This window comes from Plasmodium vivax, chromosome 14 (genome assembly GCF_000002415.2).
Source record: "Plasmodium vivax chromosome 14, whole genome shotgun sequence".
NCBI classification, from domain to species: domain Eukaryota; phylum Apicomplexa; class Aconoidasida; order Haemosporida; family Plasmodiidae; genus Plasmodium; species Plasmodium vivax.
Genome location: NC_009919.1, coordinates 1,588,668 through 1,604,046, shown reverse-complemented (window position 1 = coordinate 1,604,046; position 15,379 = coordinate 1,588,668). Strand labels below are relative to the sequence as shown.

At 41.3% G+C, this 15,379-nt stretch overlaps 2 protein-coding genes across 2 annotated transcripts, besides 8 other annotated features; one reads left to right on the top strand and one right to left on the bottom strand.

Annotated features, from left to right (window-relative positions):
• The first annotated feature begins 511 nt into the window (after positions 1-511).
• On the top strand, positions 512-7,405 carry PVX_123625 (P-type ATPase2, putative). Its single transcript, XM_001617237.1, has 4 exons — positions 512-880; positions 1,928-6,254; positions 6,479-6,553; positions 6,797-7,405. Exons 1-4 carry the CDS (start codon positions 831-833, stop codon positions 6,887-6,889), a joined length of 4,545 nt encoding a protein of 1,514 aa, XP_001617287.1. The 5' UTR covers positions 512-830; the 3' UTR covers positions 6,890-7,405.
• Positions 3,139-3,160: a microsatellite.
• Positions 6,358-6,419: a microsatellite.
• Positions 6,789-6,808: a microsatellite.
• Positions 6,872-6,894: a microsatellite.
• A 611-nt stretch (positions 7,406-8,016) lies between the features above and the next one.
• On the bottom strand, positions 8,017-13,824 carry PVX_123620 (clathrin heavy chain, putative; the record flags this gene model as incomplete). The annotated part of the gene is made up of 1 exon (XM_001617236.1): positions 8,017-13,824. The coding sequence occupies one exon, from the start codon at positions 13,822-13,824 to the stop codon at positions 8,017-8,019; it is 5,808 nt and encodes a 1,935-aa protein (XP_001617286.1).
• Positions 8,884-8,903: a microsatellite.
• Positions 10,177-10,199: a microsatellite.
• Positions 10,200-10,218: a microsatellite.
• Positions 10,558-10,581: a microsatellite.
• Positions 13,825-15,379: the final 1,555 nt, after the last annotated feature.

Below are 15,379 nucleotides of genomic sequence, written 5' to 3'. Positions count from 1 at the left end.
ACGGGCGGAAGCATAATGCTCGACTGAAAAACCAGAAATAGTTAATTTCTAGAAAGTAAACTGTCTAACCTTAGTTGAGCAGTTAACGTGGAATTTGCTTGAACGCGTTTTTTTCTTTTTTGCTTATTCGTTTTTGCTTTTTCGTTTTTGCTTTTTCGTTTTTTCTTTTTCATTTTTATCTTTTTTCTTTTTTTTTTTTTATTTTTTCCTTTTTCATTTTTTCACCTTTTTTTCCTCTTCCAACTGCCGCCATCCGTTTCTTTTTTTTGGCCAATTGCATATACATTGCGAAATCGCCCTACTCCATACACTTGTTGGAATTTTTCATGCGCTCGCCGATGTGAACACATACATACATACATTACACGCGCGAACATATGCATACGCTTAAACAGAGTATTATATTTTTTTTTTTTGTGCTTTTATTTTCATCCGTACGTAGTATACGTGAACACGCAACAATGAGTGTACAGGATGTGATGACCTCACGACTGCAGCAATATGTACGCACAAAGCAAACACATTTTCATCTTAAAGCATTTTTTCTTTCCATTTCTGGAGTTTTGTTAATTTTTATTATTTACTAACTATTCACAGTGGAGGTCATTTTATAGTAATTAAGCATTAAATCGTATTTTTCACCTAATTTAGGGAATCTTTGTTTTTTTTTTGTTTTTTTTTTTATCACCCCGCCCAATTCAGTACTTTTTATATAAATTAAGAAACAAAAAAAAAGTCAAAAATGCGTTGCCACTTTCACTTTTGTATAAAATATATGCCAAAACTTGATTAACTAACCCCTCAAGAGAAGAAGAAACGAGGAAGCAATAATGTCCTTGCTTTATAGGAAAACCCTGAATTTATTAAAAGGAAATAACGAGTAAGATGCATACATAGCCTATGTACCACTGCGGCACATATAGATATACATCTGAGTATATTTTTATATATAAGGATGATGTATACCCCCTCCCCCAACGCACGCAAAAAAAACGCTCATATGTGCGTACTTATGCAGAACTGCTTGAGGGCCACATGTGAAAAGAATTTTTTTTACAGTGAGATTTCTTGCGTGTGTCCGCATAGGGGTCCGCCATACGTGTGTGGTCTCTGCTGTGCTTGCCTCTGCGTTGCGTTGTGGGTGCGTCCGTGGTTGGCAGGAGGAGCACGGGTTGCAGCAAGCAGTGTCGTGGTTACCCTAACGATCACGTGCTGGTGAAAGTGAAGATGCATGTGAAGGTTCATGTGAAAGTGCATGCACATGTAGGTACCCACACAAGTGGTTCCAATCGGTGGGCGCTTTCCCCCAACCGTTTCGCAAAATGTGCCATAAAAAAAAAAAACAACCAAATGAACAAAATTTTCATGCCGATTGGTTAAGAAGCAAACGGGGGAATCCAAAAAATAGGAAAAACAAAGAGCGTGAATATTTTGCATCTTCCTAATGAATGAAGCGTCGATAAGCAGATTTGTAGAGAGCGGCCAGTGGGAGATTTCCCCCTGTACAAAAAAATTACTTATATGAACCACTCCCCCCTTTTTGCGCTGCACGAAATGTTTTACTGCTCAATGGGCGGCATTAAAATTGGGCCGTTGTTACGCTACCTGTGCACACCTGATGGGGCGCATTTTGTGAACGTTTATCAACAGTGATGCGGCTTCGCGGCTTTATATACACAGCTGCGTGCGAGCATATGTGGTTGTATAAGGATGGGGAACAAACCTCCCTTTGAGGTTCCAACCCGTCTACGCATTTGAATACCATTTACGTCACCGCGAGTGTGAGCTGTGGCGAACGCGCAGATAAACGCGCCGCGGCGTTGCGGGGGATATGCCACATTTGAGCACGACCCCATTTGAACGCGAATGCATTGCTCCTCATTTCTCCCCATTTGCTCCCTATTTGTGCCCCTTCCCCCCCGCGCAGTGAAGTCAACGGGATTCGAATAAACATAAACAGCCAGAACAAAAGAGGACACAACAACTCCGTGATCACGTCCAAGTACACCATTTGGAACTTCATTTTTTTGAACGCCTATGAGCAGTTTCACAAGATATCCAACGTGTATTTTTTGATCATCGGGATTCTGCAGTTGGTGCCCGAGTTCACCGCAACGAATAGGCTACCGACCATTTTGTTTCCGCTGACCATTGTGCTAGTGGCGAATGCTATCAAAGATGCATATGAAGATTGGAACAGACATAAGACGGACAAAATTGAAAACAATCGCATGTGCTACGTTGTGGCCAATGAGGAGGCCAACGAGGAAACGCAGAGCACATCCTTTTGTAAAACTATATTTAGAAAAATAAGAAACTTTTTAATTCGGAAAAAAAAAATATGTAGTACGAATAACTCCTTTGATGAGGAAATATACGTCGAAGAAATTACAGACGTGGATACTTTTATGAGCAGTTTTGAAGGCAATTTAGGACACATAGAAGGGACTATTAAAAAAAGGTGGAAGGATGTAAATGCAGGGGATATAATACTCTGTAGAAGGTCAGAATTTTTCTGTGCCGATATTTTACTGCTAAGTACAAGTGACAAAAATGGAATTGCATTTGTGGAAACATCCAGCTTGGATGGAGAGACAAACTTAAAAGTTAAAGAAGCAAACGGATTCGTATTTAACATTCTTACCTCGGACAGAGGGGAAGCAATTGAGAAGGTAAAAAATTTGAAGGGATTTATAATCAGCGAAAAACCGAATAAAGACTTAACCACCATGTATGGTACAATCTATTTCGAGAAGGATGAAAAAATTGATTTACAATCTAATGACGATTTGTCAGAAATATTAAAAGAAACAACAGAGCTGATAGAAAATAGGCGGAGGAGAGTATCAAGTGCAGATTTTAGTAGAAATAGTAGCAGCATTGGAAATATACAGGAGGATTGGATAGATGAGCTAAATGATGATAGTGAAGACAAATTTGTAAGAATCCCATTTGACGAAAAACACTTTGTTTTAAGAGGTTGTAAGTTGAAGAATACGGACTGGGTTATTGGCATCGTTATATACATTGGGAAGGAAACCAAAATTCAGATGAATTCCACCAAGCCGATTATTAAAACGAGTAAGCTGGAAATATTAACCAACAGGCTGACCATCATCATTTGGCTCATTCAGATGATTATTTGTTTCATTTCGGCTTACTACAATGCGGTCATTGTAAGCTTGTCCAAAAAAAGTAAATTTAAGTACTTGCCTTTCAACTTGGAAGAATCGAAGAAGCCGTTTATCGTCGGAGTTATTTCCTTTTTCTCCTGGGTGGTCATCACAGCCAATTTTATTCCCATCAGCTTGATTGTCACCATGAGTTTTGTAAAAGTTGTTCAGGCGTATTTCATTTCTTGTGATAAAAATATGATACATAAAGTGCTGGCGGATATTCCCACCTTCGGGAAGCAGAAGGAAACTGCAAGTTTGAGAGATGAAAATTCAGTGGAGCTGGACATTAAGGAACCCGGGGAGAAACTCCACATGGGGGGCGATCAGACGGACAAATCGAAAATGAATTTAGCTCCTCAAGAAAGCACTGAAAGGGGCGAAGCAACAAATGGGGAGTTTCACACCGGCGGTAACAGCACCAGCACGGGCAACACCAACGGGAATAGTAACTCCAATGGGAATGCCACCCCAATTGAACGAAAAAAAACGCTCACCAGAGTTATCACCTTTAAGGATGTAAAGGAAAAAAACTACATCTATTTCAATGCCGTACCGAGAACCTCCAGCTTGATAGAAGAGCTGGGCCAAATCGAATACATTTTTTCGGACAAAACCGGAACGTTAACATGCAACGTGATGGAGTTTAGAAAATGTGCCATTAATGGGATTTCCTATGGAAATGGGCTAACTGAAATTAAGAAGCATATTTTAAAAAAAAAAAATATGGCCATTCCGGAAGAACCCGTTCTGAAGTCAACGGAGAAAACGCCAAATGTAAATATTGTAGATGCAGATTTGGTAAATCATCTGCACGATGTGACGCACTTTAACCATGCCGCTCTGATAGGCTTCTTCCTACATTTGGCCATCAACCATTCAGTTATCTGCGATTATGCAAAGGAGCCCACGACGACCTACTCGTCCAGTAGCCCCGATGAGGAGGCCCTGGTATATGCTGCAAAGCATTTTGGAATCACCTTCCTGTACAGGAGGGACGGCAAGTACGGAATTAGCATCTTCGGCACGGTCTACGAAATTGAAACGTTGGCAATTGTTGAGTTTACCAGCAAGAGAAAGATGAGCAGCGTCATATGTAGGATACCCGTCAGAGCTACGCACACGGGTGGTGCTGGCGGTGCTACTGCTGCTGCGGCCGCTACTGCCACCGCTACCACCGCTACTACCGCCGCTACTTCTAATGAGGGAAGCGGAAACGACCCAACGGGGGAACACCCCGCACTCGCCAGGAACGAAGTGAACATCTCCTCCAGATTGAAGAAAGATCCCCTGGAGGAAAACCTCCCCCCCGGAGGGGAGAGACACAAAAAGGGAAATAATCACCATCAAAAAAAGGATATAATCACTTGTAAAAACTGCAAGGAGTCCAAAATTATGCTTTTTTGCAAAGGAGCTGGAAGTGTGATTTTAAACAAATTAGCAAAAAAGACAGAGGTGGATGACATCACAATTGAACATATGGAAACGTACGCAGACGAAGGGTTAAGAACATTGTGCATAGCACAAAGGGAATTGACAGAAGAGGAATTCGCGGAATGGTACAGACTGTACAAAGAAGCCACTGTAAGTATAAAAGACAGAGAAGAAAATTTAGAAAATGTAGCAGAATTTATTGAAAATAAATTAACCTTACAAGGGGTAACCGGTATAGAGGATAAATTACAAGAAGGGGTCAGTTCCACGATAGAAGATCTAAGACTGGCAGGTGTTCACATATGGATGCTGACGGGCGATAAAATAGAGACAGCAATGAACATCGGAATTGCTGCAAATTTGATTGACAATTACTCGGAGCAGTTTATCTACACAGCAGATTTAATTTCATGTGAAGAGGCACTGATGAATAAAATTGATGAGGACATTATCAATATTGAGAAAACGTTAAATTTGCCTCACTACGATTTTAATGCCAAATGTAATGATAAAAAACAGGGCTTTTTGAGGAGCTGCTTCACTTTTAAGGAAGAAAGTAACTTATCGTTAAGTCCAGATAATTACAAAATGTTAATTAGCTCATTTAACCACGTGTTAGTGGTAGATGGAGGGTTGCTAGACATTTTGTTGAGCAAAAAATTCGAAAGGAAATTTTTTTACTTGGCCGATAAATGCTCTTCTGTGATATGTGGCCGAGTGAGTCCCTACCAAAAAGGAGCAATCGTTTCGTCAGCCAATCGATTGTTGAAAAAAATTACTTTAGCTATAGGCGATGGAGCTAATGATCGTAACATGATCAACACAGCTAATATAGGAGTTGGGATTAGAGGGCAAGAAGGGGTGCAGGCATTTAACTCTTCAGATTATGGTATCAGTCAGTTTAGGTTTTTAAAAAATTTGTTACTAGTTCATGGTAGATTGTCCTACACCAGAATAAGCAAATTGGTGGTATATATGTTTTACAAAAATATCGTTTTAATTTTCCCCTTATTCATCTTCGGATCGCTTTCCTTATATTCTGGGCAGAAAATATACTACGAATTTTTACTGCACCTTCATAACATTTTGTTCACGGCTGTTCCGGTCGTAGCCCATGCCATATTAGACAAAGACGTGAGCTTAAACACAGCATTGGTAACTCCGAGTTTGTACAAATTAGGAATCTATCATTATTATTTTAACATTAGCACATTTGTATCTTGGGTTATTAACAGCCTTTTTCATGGCCTAGTTGTTTTTTTAATACCTCTATACTTTTTATCCTATTATAATATCCCTAGTTCTGATGGGACGCCCTACGATATGTGGACGGTTGGAAGTGTCACCTACTTTTTGACCGTTTTGGTTGTCAATTTGAAAGTGCTGCTGGAGACCTACTGCTTGAATGTGCTCCCGCTTACCGCTGTGTTTATGAGCATTTTGGCGTTCGTCATTCTCGTGGTGTCCTGCTCCTTCATGTGCTTTGGCAGTAACAACTTCTTAGGCACAGCTGTCATTTTAGCCAAGTCGCTACGCTTTTGGCTAGTTGTTTTGTTAGGCTTATTCACCGCCCTGTCCAGGGACTTCATCTTCAAGGTTTTCAAGAGGAACTTCAACCCGGAGGTGTACCACTTCTTGCTCGACCAGGTAGCGCGCCGAGGGGGGAGAAAAGCGAGGGTCAGCATGATAGTAAAGGGGAGAGTCGGCGGGAGAGTCAGCATAGCATGAGAGTTAACATGATAGTAAACATGATAGTAAACAGACGAGTTAGCCGCCTACTCAACAGGGAGAGGCGAAGAGAGGATGACTCCCCTCACCCCAACGCGCAACCCACACCTTTGCTCATTCTCTTTTCCCCGTCCGCACCGCAGGAAGACAAACCGAAGGGGGAAAACAACGTCATAAACCCGCTAAGTTCTGACCCCTGTCAGAAGGAGGAAGAAATTGTACGCACTTGTTGAGGAGCCGTAAAGGGGAGGAGAAAACCGGCCTCGTCATTTATAGGAACGGCACGGCGCACCTTCCCTTGGAACAATAATTCCGTTTAACGCCGCTACCCCGTTGCTGCGCTTGGCGAGGACTGTCACGCGGCATTTTAAGGAGCCTGCGCGAAGGTGCAGAGCGCTCCTTTTTGTTCCCTATTTTTCTCCATTTTTGCTTTTTTCCATTTTTCCTTTATTCCCCCGTAGAAAATCGAAAAGTGCAAATCTCTTGGATACGCATTCAGCGAAGTAGACCCCGCGTGCGTGAAGTTGATTAGAAAGCAAGACAAATTGATTTAAGCCCCCCTTTCCGCGTTCGTATTTCGTTGCGAGCTTGTTTGTGATTGAATTCAATTGAACAACTTTGCAGTTGCTTATCTGTGTACACGCGCCCGCATATACATTTATATACATTTATATATATTGATATATATTGATATACATTTATATGTATATGCTCGTGTGTGAAGGTGCGCACATACGCGAGGAGGCATGTGCGCCCACCTTTCGGTATGCGGCCCTACAACCCTGTGCGAACAGCACGCCCATGCGCAATAATGCATGTAGCGTTTTCTATTTGTGTGCTCGCGCCACGGTGTCCCACAGCTGGGACATGCCCACACGCTGGCACATATACAGACTTATAACTGAAACAGTCGCCCCAGTCCGCCCAGTTTTGTCTACACCTTCTGCGCATATGTGATACCTTTATGTGTGCCTTTCACTTACCGCTTATTCCATGTCAAAAATTTGAATTTGTTATTAATGTTAACTTTTTTGAATAAAATTTTAATCACCCCTGTTTTTGCAAGGATGATTGCTCTTTCGTCACTGGGGAAATGGCCAAGGTGGACCCCACGAAAGCGTACCTACTGATGACTATAACGTGGGGAAAAAAAACTGCCGCACGTGGTTTGTTTTTTTTTGGTTTGCTTAGTAAGGTACGCTATTTGAAGTTAGCTCATAACAAAAAAGTGGTCCCTTCGAGAAGTTTAACAAGGTAAAAAAAAGAAGCGAAGTGAAAAAAAAAGAAAAAAAAAGGGTGAGCGCGCACCGAAGCGGGGTGCTCAACGTGGCGTTATACATTTATTCCATCTAGGATATGTAATCACGCGAATGTACACATATGCTGACACGCAAAGCATATGCAAGTTGTCCCTTTTTTTACGTGCACCTTAGCGGTTTTCTCTGTTTCTCCCTATATGTCTGGTGTGCACGCCGCAGGGGAGGGAAAGAGGCGCGGACGGGCACAAATGTGGTTGCCCCTGAATTGGCACGATGATTGATTTAGAATGAGAAAATAATTTAAGTGACTGTTGGTGTAAAGGGAGTTAAAGGAGTTAACAAAGAGGGGGGTGGCCTCCTCGCCAAGGTGTGCCCCTCCTAACACCACACCGCTGCGAGCCGAAGTGGCCTCAGGTTGGCCCTCAAAAGTGCGCATTATTGTTAAACATGTCGTACTTGTCAAACTTGTCAAACTTGTCGTACTGGGAACTGCTGGACATGTAGCTATTCTGGGGAGGCATGATGGACAGGTGGTTGTTGAGCGAGTAGGTGAACTGGCCAGACATGGAGTTCGGCGCAAAGTCGTTGCCCGCAAAATCGTTAGCCGCAAAATCGTTGGCGGCAAAATCGTTGGGGGCAGATTTATTCATCTTCTTCTCCTTCTGCATGTCTTCGATTTGTTTCTTCATGGCGTCGATCTGACTGGTGTAATCGCTGATAACCTGAATGAAGTACAACATGGCTTGGTCCTTAAATCCGCTGGTCCAGACAATTTCTAAAATATAGTCCGGCTTGAGTATATCATAGCAAACGATCAGGCAAGCACACAAAGCTTCTTTATTTTTAATTTCGATGAAAAAATTTATTAAATCTTCCACGTAGGAATTATTCTTTGACACTCTTGCAATTTCAATTGCGTCCTTATATTGTTCCTCTTTCTTGGAAAGATTAATAGCTTCTTTATATTTTTTATTTTTCTTATAAAGCAGAGCTGCGATTCTTCTCATTTCTGAAAGCTTGTGGTTTTCCAATTTGTTGATTAAATTCGTTTGGTTAAAATTATCATAATCATCAATTGAGTTCCTCAAGCTGATGTAATCATCATTTTGTAAATAAATTTCGTTTAGCGTTTCATTTACAGCAGTTATATTTTGCCCTTGGATATCTTCCAGATATTTTTGTATGAGGGGTAAATTGTTGGACTTCTTCAATGTTTGTACTAACCGATTGTTATCAATTTTGTTTTCCAAAATTTTTAACAAATTATACAAATTTAAAGGGTGCTCTTCTATATAGAAATCGATTACTTTGTGTATGATGTCACTGTTAGTCACTTTGTGAATCACCTGCATGAAGGTGTCTGGTGTGTAGGCAGTGGGGGAGTGCTTTATGATGGTGTCCACCGCTAGGTTGTACTCATCGTACGATATGTACAAATAAACAGCTTCTTTTAATAGGTATTCATTTTGGCAAACATCGATTAGTTTCCTTGTGTTCATTTTGTTGGAGTAGTTTCTTATGAACTCCATTAGCTTCTCCGGTTTGTACTTGGCGTAGAGGATTCCCAATTCTGTGTAGATTCCCACGTGTGCCCTTTCACTGTTTAGTCCGTTCTCCAGTAGGCTCATTAACTCGTTTATGTATTTTTTTTTTTCATAAATGTTGATAATTTCGTCTAGGTGATCCGCGTGCATGATTAATTGGAGCCCCGCCGTGTGCGCATGCTTCAGCTGCTTGTACTTAACACAAATGAAGTTTACTTCTTTCCACGTTTTGAGACTCTTCGCCTTTTTGGCTGCCTCTATAGCTAGCGAGTACTCCTTCAGCTTCAGATAGCAGAAGGTCAGCTTCTGATTGTTCGGTATGTTGCTGTACAATATTTTGGCCACTTCGTACTCTTGCTCTTTGAACAGTCTATCCCCTATTAGCTGCAAGTTGGCTGAATTCGTGGAGCCAATAAATTTAGTCATTTCTGTGGTTTTTTTCAATTTCGCGTAGGCATACAGCAGCTCCGAATCTACCAACACGTCCTTTAGCAAATTCTGATCCCTCAGGGTGTTCAAATAGGTAATTAAATGCTCGTAAAAGTTATTCTCCTTGCATTTTGCTATAACTTCTTTGTACGCTTCCGGGTTGTTCGATTTGACGAAGCTGTCAATGGCGTCAATAATTTTGTTTATCTTCAGTTGCGCCTTTCCTAGGATGAACCACACATCGTTGTGGTTGCACTTTTGTGCGTATTCGATGGCTCTGTTTAGGTCATCTTCGTAGCTCTTCGCGTCTAGGATAGTTTCCTGCGCGTTGAGCGAATCAGACTCTGCAAGCGCGCCGCTCACCTCGTTACTGCCGCCGAACAAGTTGTCCGCCCGCTCTTGATAGCCGTAGCTTCCTCCCTCTCCCAGCTGCTTCACATACTCGTCGCTCTCGTTGTAGACCGACGAACTCGCTCGCGAAAATTCATTTGGGTAGGCGCCTTTATTATTCACTTGCAAAATCTTATCCAACAACACCGAAATAGCTGACGTGTAGCAATTGAACTTTTTATAAATAACAAAGGCCTCCTCCCGCAACTTATAGTCATACGCAACGGAGGCAATTTGTGGCCCAGAAAAGCTGTCAAGTCGGTTGATATACTCCATCACTTTTTTCGAATCCGATTTGATGGCAGTCAAGATTAGCAAGTTTTGCAAATTCTTATTATCACTAAATTCGCTGTTATGCAAAACGATTTTTTCTAGCAACTCAATTAATTCGCTGCTCAGCTTTTTCTCAATAAAGGCTTTAACCGTTACGGTAATTTCTTCTGCGTTATTCGATTCGATCAGCGTCGAGCCGATGACCTGATCGATTACGTTTTTCCTGTATTTGTTAGATTCGTCCAGAACTCTTTTCCACAATTCCATGGATTGTCTAGACACTAAATATTTGGCTTGCAGTTTGAATAGGCCATTTTTGCTGGTTATGTTGATCAACTCCTCGTCGCACTCTCCGTTCGATTTCTCATACACAGTATAGGCTAAGTGAGGGTCCAGATCTTCGCAATATTTCCCTATCAATTTTTTGTCATAAAAATTGTTATTCTTTAGGAAATTCTCAGGATCTTTATTCAAGTCGATGTATATTTTGGCCAGTGCATTATGCAGTTCGATATTTTCATATCCTTCATTGGATCTGCTTTCCAGCCAAGGTAGCAGCAGTTTTAGCCTATTCCTCTTTTCCGCTATTTCGATTAGGTTCCCTATATTGGAAATATTTTTTATATTGTTCAACAGGTTGAGGAGGAAGTCTTCCGAGGCGTCCAGGTCTAGGAGCACGCCGATCACCTTGTGGGCATTGTTCGGATTCACCTTAATGACGTACACTTCTATATATTTCAACAAGCTATTTTTATATAAATATTCCGCGAGCTCTTCAATATAGTTATGTATGTCACACACGTATATGAGCGGACGCGGGTCAGACAGTTTGCAGTCCTTTAAGAAGTTTTTAATTTGCTCCGGATTATACTTTGCATTTTTGTCTTTACAAATTCGGTCTAGCTCTTGGATGTTGTTTATCTTCACACACGCCTCAATATATTTAAACATGATAAAATGAACATCTTCGATTTTCAGGCTGGAGGGATTTTCCGCGTTGTTGTACTGCGACCCGATGTCAGATGCCAGCAGAATGGACGACGTCTCATCGTTCATGCTTCCATAGGATAGGTGGTCCGTCGCCTTGTTGGTTAAGTTTGGCAGATGGGTCAGAATCGAACTAACGAAGTAGAAAATTCCTTCGTAGTTTTTATTCTCCTCAAATTTGTTGATAATTTTCTTGATGCCTATTTTGTTATAGTACTGAACGCAGATCGAAATGACGACCTCCATATTTATTTTGTTCCCCTTCATGAAATCGAAGAGAATATCTTGACACACCGAATCGCTTAACGTGGAAAAGTACTTCTTAATCCAGTCGATGGAGATCCCCCTGTTGGGGAGAGAGCCGTCCATCTGACTGCTATTTGTGCTCTTTTGAAAGCAAGACGATTTTGTGATCACCCTTTTTATGTCATTCAAATTGGTGTAGTTTTCTAGGGCCCTCTGAAATAGTCCCTTCTCTTCACACAAATAGGCTATTCTGTTCTTATCATAGTAGGTAAAGATATCCATTTGGAACAACGTTTCTGCTACTTGCACATTGTTGTAAAGGTTAAATTCAAACAGCTTGGTTTGCAAATTCTTATGCTCCGGTTTGTTGTCCTTTAGGAAGTCCAGCAGAATGGAAGTGGCTTCTTGTAACTTCTTCTTACTCAGCAGGTAGTCAACAATATTGTTGATATCAAAAGGGATGTTATTTTCGCACAGGAATTTTACGTACTGCACGGCCACTTCGCTGTTGCTACCTTTTCCCTGCCTGCTATCGTTTGTACTGTTACTTCCGTCGTTGAAGAAATCCATCGCTTCGTTTTTCGAGGAGGTACTCATATCGGCCATGGGGGAACTCGCATCCTTTTCGTTACCACACTGAGATTCGTAATTCACGATGACTATGAATATGCTGACGAAGTCGAAGGAGACCTGCTTAAAATTGTTCAAATAGCTGAGCACATTATTAAACATGTTGAGGAGGCAGTACGTGGAAATTATTTTATTGTGCGCCCCACACCGCAGGTAAATATTCAACGCTAGACGCAGGTCTAACACTTTGACTAGGTCTCCCAATTCTTCCGAGCAGGTTAACTTATCATCCTTTATCCATTTTTCTAGGTACTCCTTCTTTTTTTGCAAAACCACGGGTTTTACCAGCTCGACCGATTCGTATGTATTCAACTTGTCATACTCGAGCAGCACTGAAAAGTAAAGAAGCAGCGGGGAGAGCTGCCCAGATGCGTTCTTCATCGATTTGAAGCTGTTCAACACTTGCTGTGTTCTCAAAGGGGGGATAATTCTAATGTCTACATTTTTCCTGGTCATAATTAAGACAGCCTCGGCAACTGAGCTGGAGTAGTCCTCATACGTTTTGGTGTTCTTCAGTAGGCATATAATTTTGGAGGCCTTCTTAAAATCCATTTCGTTAATGCATTTTTTGTAGGCACTTATATAGTCGCACCCTGGGTACCCATATTTTACACACAAATTTTTTATAATTTTATCCCTACCATCAAAGTTAGACAATTTGATGTGGTTTATCAAGTTGACGTAGTTAATAGTGATGTAGTAAATTTTTCCTTTCTTATTCACCGCGTATATTCCTTCGCCGTTTTTACTATCACAGCAGGTGAAAATGTTATCTTCGCTGATTTTCTCCTTCACAAGTTGTGTTAGCGTGCCTTCATCAAATATGTACACATAGCTGCACTTGGTGACGATGTATATCACCCCTTGCAGAGTGTTCAGGCTGATGTAAATTGGGAAATCACTAATGTGTTCATTTATCAGGTTAATTTCCTTCACAATTTTGTATGGCATGGTGCCCGCCTCCGTTTTGTTGGTGTATATATCCATCAAGTGGAGTCTCGACACGGTTGAATTTTTCTTCTTTTCGACGAAACAGAAGAGCGGCTTTATATCCCAGTTGTCAAATATGAAAGATCCAAAACATCCGATAAACCCTTCAATCGTTTGGTGCAACTTCTTATCACACGAGTAAAGTTGCATGTGCCCATCGATGCTTTTCCCTTGATCCTGCGTAGATATGCCACACAAAATGCACCATTTCATGTCCTTATCTGTAGCGTAGTATAAAATTTGAGAATTATTATCAATGAACACTTGCGCCTTCTCGAAAACCTTCGTCAAGGTGTAATTCTCCTTATGCCTCTTGCTATTGTGGATGTCTATGTTCCAGTGGTATACATTCCTCTCACACACAATGGCAATGGTGTCATTATTTATCCACTTCCAATAATTCATGTACTCATTTAGGTTTAAAGAGCATATTTTTTCCTTCGTTTCTATGTTAAAAACTTGTAAAAATATCGTGTTGACATTTTTTATTGTGCCTCTCAATGCTAATATGGGGTCATTGGGGTGAATAATGACGCTCTCTGCTTTCATATACTTCCGCGTGCTTATCTTATTTTGCAAATTTATAACCACCACTTGCGTATTCTCGTTCACATTTTCTTTTACGCATATAAATTTGTCTCCTTCGATGGATACATTGCCTAGACGAAACGACTCATTCTGGATGTCATACGCGGACAGACTATCTGCCACCGCCACAGATAAGGGGTTGTTGGGATTCATTTTTTCGACAAATTCGGGGCTCCTTTCCTTTCCGTATATCTCACTTGTTTAGGCATGTATTCACGCGCGGAGGTCCTTCAGGGGTGAGAGATCGGTGCGTCGATGAAGGCTGGCGCGGAGACTCACAGGGGCGGACCTCTCCCCGGGGGTGCGAACAGTCGCAGAGTTGGCAAGGCGCGAAACGAAGTAGGCACACTGAACCACGGTAGCAATCTGAACGGGGAAATCGCTAAAAGGGGCGCATCGGAAAAAACTGAAAAATGCGCATTGGGAAACGCTAAAAGGGGCGCCTTCAGGAAAACGCTAAAAGGAACGCCTTCAGGAAAACGCTAAAAGGAACGCCTTCAGGAAAACGCTAAAAGGAACGCCTTCAAGAAAACGCTAAGAACGCTATCACAATCAAGATATGCAAAAAAAAAGAAAACACAAAATATGCATATATGGTATACATATACACGCAATGCATATGGGGCCACTGACTCCCTTTTTTCTTTCCCTTCTGGAATGCCTGCGAAGATAAACTTCATGAGCAGAAAAAAGGAAAAAAAAAAAAAACTTCACGCAAAAGGAAACACGTAAAAAGTACACATATACGTTCATCCCATTTTTATAACTCGTTTTGAAATTCTGCGCACAAATAAAGGTGGGGGGAAAAATGGCGCCGTGCAACTGAGAAAGGGGGAGGGCTTTTTTCAGTGTTACCCACTTCGAAAACTGTTTCGTTTGGGGCTATCAAATCAAAAATTTACGCGTCATTTTGTGGCCCCCTTTTGGGTTTTCTCTCCTTTGCTTATGGGCGTGCTAAATCGGAAAAAAGAAATTACCTCCTTTTTTGGTACCCCTTTGCAGTGGTGTTTAAGTCCGTGCGTTCTATTCATGACTCATCGTTCGTCATTGATTTGTTTATTTTATTTTTTATTTTATTATTTTTTTTTTTGGTATACAAGAAATGGGAAAAATAAAAAAAACGAAACAAAAACGTACACCCTTTTGCAAATTTTAGCGGAATACAAAATAAAGGGCAAGTTTTTTACTCTTTTCCGTGAAAGGAATGAAACAATGAAAGGGTGAAAGAATGAAGCTTTTAAAGCGCCTTTAAAGTGCGCACCTTCAAATTGTTCAAATGGTGTACTCGCGGGGTGCTACGTGCGAACATAAGCATATACACATATACCTTACGCGTGAATGTGTATCAAGCTTGGCCACACCATGTAATTGACCATACCAGGTGGTTGACCACACCAGGTGCTGGCCCGCCTGCCCTTTGCCTTTCCTTGAGAGCAGTGCAACTATCTCCTGTTCGGTGTGCCAACTCTGGCAGTGTTCGACGGAACAGAAGAAATTTTTAAAAACGGTTAAGGGGCGCGCACCTAAATAGGCGCATGGCATGTGTGCATACTTCCCCCAAGAGGATATTTTACCCCTTTCGCCATTGTACGTACATGCTATTTTTTTAAAAAAAAATGGCAACAAGTGGCGGAAAAAAGAAACGAATTTAAGAGCGCAAAAGTGACCAACGAAAAGGAAAAAAATACATTTAATGCTTCAAAGTATA

Excerpts from the sequence above, each read along its gene's own strand:
- PVX_123625 (XM_001617237.1), top strand. The coding sequence starts at position 831 with ATGTCCTTGCTTTATAGGAAAACCCTGAATTTATTAAAAGGAAATAAC. Across the intron at positions 881-1,927 it reads TTATTAAAAGGAAATAACGA|TGAAGTCAACGGGATTCGAA; the intron begins GTAAGATGCATA and ends CCCCCCGCGCAG. Across the intron at positions 6,255-6,478 it reads ACCACTTCTTGCTCGACCAG|GAAGACAAACCGAAGGGGGA; the intron begins GTAGCGCGCCGA and ends TCCGCACCGCAG.